This window comes from Ptychodera flava, chromosome 16 (assembly GCF_041260155.1).
Source record: "Ptychodera flava strain L36383 chromosome 16, AS_Pfla_20210202, whole genome shotgun sequence".
In the NCBI taxonomy this organism is placed as follows: domain Eukaryota; kingdom Metazoa; phylum Hemichordata; class Enteropneusta; family Ptychoderidae; genus Ptychodera; species Ptychodera flava.
In genome coordinates, this window is record NC_091943.1 from 36,378,526 (window position 1) to 36,381,743 (window position 3,218).

General features: G+C 38.1%; 1 protein-coding gene across 1 annotated transcript; it reads left to right on the forward strand.

The window, feature by feature from the left end:
- Positions 1-754: 754 nt before the first annotated feature.
- On the forward strand, positions 755-1,558 carry LOC139114004 (histamine N-methyltransferase-like). The gene has a single exon (XM_070675477.1). It carries the CDS (start codon positions 755-757, stop codon positions 1,556-1,558), a length of 804 nt encoding a protein of 267 aa, XP_070531578.1.
- The last annotated feature ends 1,660 nt before the right edge of the window (positions 1,559-3,218 follow it).

The window sequence follows — 3,218 nt, forward strand, 5'->3', positions numbered from 1 at the left end:
TAGAAGATAAAACACTAGTCAGAGGTTATAATCATGAACGATCCTTCAATAAAGTTCAACGAGAGAGAATACAGTTTTTGACACAACTATAAAATGATAGAATATCTGACAGGCAGCTACTAGCTAGATAAGAGTGGCTAATAGCTTGGATAATAGCTTGGAAAGCTGATGAGTAGCGAAGGTGTTCAGCACTATTGAAAAAAAATAGCTGAATAAGTAGATGCTCATTACTTTCATAATGGCTAATAAACAATCACAAGCTTAATAGCTGCGTATTTTGGCAAACCAGCAATGCCACAGTGCAGTGACTTGCAGAGATCGGCAGTAGGACCGATGACTTTGGCAATTATCATTCTTCTAAACAACGCAGCTACGTTTGTTTAATACTCAAGTGAGAGTAAATACACTTACAACATGTTTTAATATGAAGAAATTGCTCTTCAGTCGACAGGAACATCTGCTTCTAAATTAAGAGAGTCGTGGAACGAGCAATCCACGTAGCACAAGACTCTCACCTTAAGTATAAACATAACATAAATCATTTTGCTATTTTATCGCAGCTCTAAAGAACAAGCATTCCCCGGTGAACTACGTTGCTGAAATGTCATCAGTTCATCAATCCCGTTTTCGAAGTCTATTCAGTGACATCGACCGTTACAACGAATGCAGGCGAGAGTTTCTGCCCCGTGGGAAGTGGTTAACTGAGCGAATGCCTCGCTGGTGTTGCGAGGTGTTGCCCCCTCTAATCGACGCAATGACTCCCCACGATAATACACCCCAGGGTTCCGAAGTCAGTGACACTCCCTTTCGTGTTTTGAGTGTCGGCACCGCTGCTGGAGAAGTGAACAGAATGTTAATAGGTCGCCTGAAAGAAAAATTTCCTCGCCTTCATTGCACTGAGATTGAGCCATCGGTCCACGAATTACAGAAATATCAGAAATACGCGTCTGAAAATATGGAAGAGTTCAGACAAGTGTCTTTTGAATGGTGTAATGAGACCTTTGAAGAATTTCAGGGACGCCGAGTAGAAGAAAATAATGGTTATGCTAATAAATTTAATTTAATTGATGCACTCGAGGTTGTGTATTACTTTCGCGACTACAAGGATAGCCTAGCTCAGATGTATAACAGTTTGAAACCAGGAGGTTTGCTGATCGTTACGTCTGTTGCCGAGAATGGAGGTTTCCACAATCTTTGGAAGCAGCATGGCGATATCCTGGGCGATGACCGAATGAACTTCATCACTTCAGCTGATGTCAAAGATGCGTTTAAGAAGAAGGGTATCCCATTTTCTGCCGTGCCTGAGCCTAACGGTAGCAGAGCCGACATTTCGGAAGTGTTCGACGAAAACTCCGACGTAGGAAATCGCATCCTAGACTTTTTGACTCACATTTGTCATTTTCGTAAATCAGTTCCCCAGTATATCCAGGACGACCTGATGTCTCTCTTGAAGAGCAAGAAATGTTCTGAAATAATTGATGGCCGTGTCTTATTTAATAACAGCTTTGAAGCAATTATCATAAACAAGGAACACGGTACAAATTCTAAGGTCGAGTGACAAATAACACATATGATAAAACAATCTACTCGACTTCATTTGAGTCTGTGTACAGAAAAGATTTCAGTAGGATTTTTTCATGCTGAGAAATGTATATTATAAGAGGATAAAAAGGCATGTCAAAGGTCATGTACGGCAATGTTTTATATTCAACGTCTATTTAAAGCCGTAACTCGAACATGAATCTGAGAATTGTTATCACAATTACTTTTATGGTGGCATCCAATAAATTAACATCAGTAATGACAGGTTTTCCAAAACATCTCTTTTTGCATAAAAGAGAAAGTTTGTGTGCGTGTGGTGGGGTGTTGTGTGGGTTGGTGTATGTGTTTGAGCGCGCCCGTTTGCATGTGTTTGGCTATTGTGGTTTGACATTTGACACGATTGTACCTCACCAGCATATGGTGATTGGAAGTGCCTATGTACGGCGCGCCAAATGTTTCAAAAATATTTATCGATTCAGTGCAAAAATAAACTGTCTTTCTCAATTGAAATAAAAATTCGGTCTCATTAGGAAGGAAATAAGTAAGAAAAGTATAATAAAAAACAAAAGACAGAAATGTCATTTAATACTTCATTTTAACTTGAGAAAAAATCTTTTAAGCGTAATTAGGAAATAAATAATTTTCAAATTTAACGATTTGAAAAAGTCATACATCCATATTTATCGACATACATACACGTATAATAGTTCGCGAAAAAGGTGCAATGAGTGCTGATTTTACAAAAAGAAAAAAGAAAAATATGTTATACAGTGATACGTCCACAAAATTCACAAGAAAATCACTAAAAATCACTACTACCACTCGGAAAAAATAGTACAAAAAATAAAAACGTGAACCACATACAGAAAATAATTGTAAAAGAATCAGACAAAAAAAGCCATGCATACATAAAATTATTTATGTACTTAAGAAAATTAAAAAGCACTACGTCTCATAATAAACGTATTGTAGATAATCAAAAATATAATATGAATCACCAGCCGCTTTGACAGTAAAGAGAGAAAATCGGAGAAAACATTCGGCAGTGATGGCTCTAGACAAAAGTGGATCTCATCTACAAAAAAATAAAATAAAATAAAATAAAAACGAAAAAAATAAAAAATGCCATGAACATAGATACAAAAAAAAACGCGTGGGCCTGTGGAAAGAAAAAATAAATGAGGACTCGCCACAGCAAAAAAAAGAAAAAAGAAAAAAAAAGAAAAAAACGAGCACTCGCCACAGAAAAAAAACAACAAGCCCTAAATTACAATTATTTTATTCAAAAAACTCATGGTTCACGTTTCCTTCGATCGATGAATCCCCAACAGCGGGGAATCCGATCACCACATACTCCAATGTTTGACGAAATATTAATTGAGCATTTCAGTGATAACGTGACATCTTGAAACCTAGCTCTGTTTGGCTGGGCCCTGCTCTACTGGAAACCATACTTGATGAAATGAAGTGGGCAATATCACCTAAAGAACGTCCAAGTTAACAGTGAATAGTTCCAGAGAGTCAAGTTAACTGAGCCAAGATTTCAGGCAGTCCATAGGTCAGATCACGAGCGAGACGTACAACCCATGACCCTTCATAGCAACACTGCGAACATATCGATGCCTTAGGCGCGGTATGGCCTTCCACCGAGCCGCACTGTCATCGCCGTTTGGCCT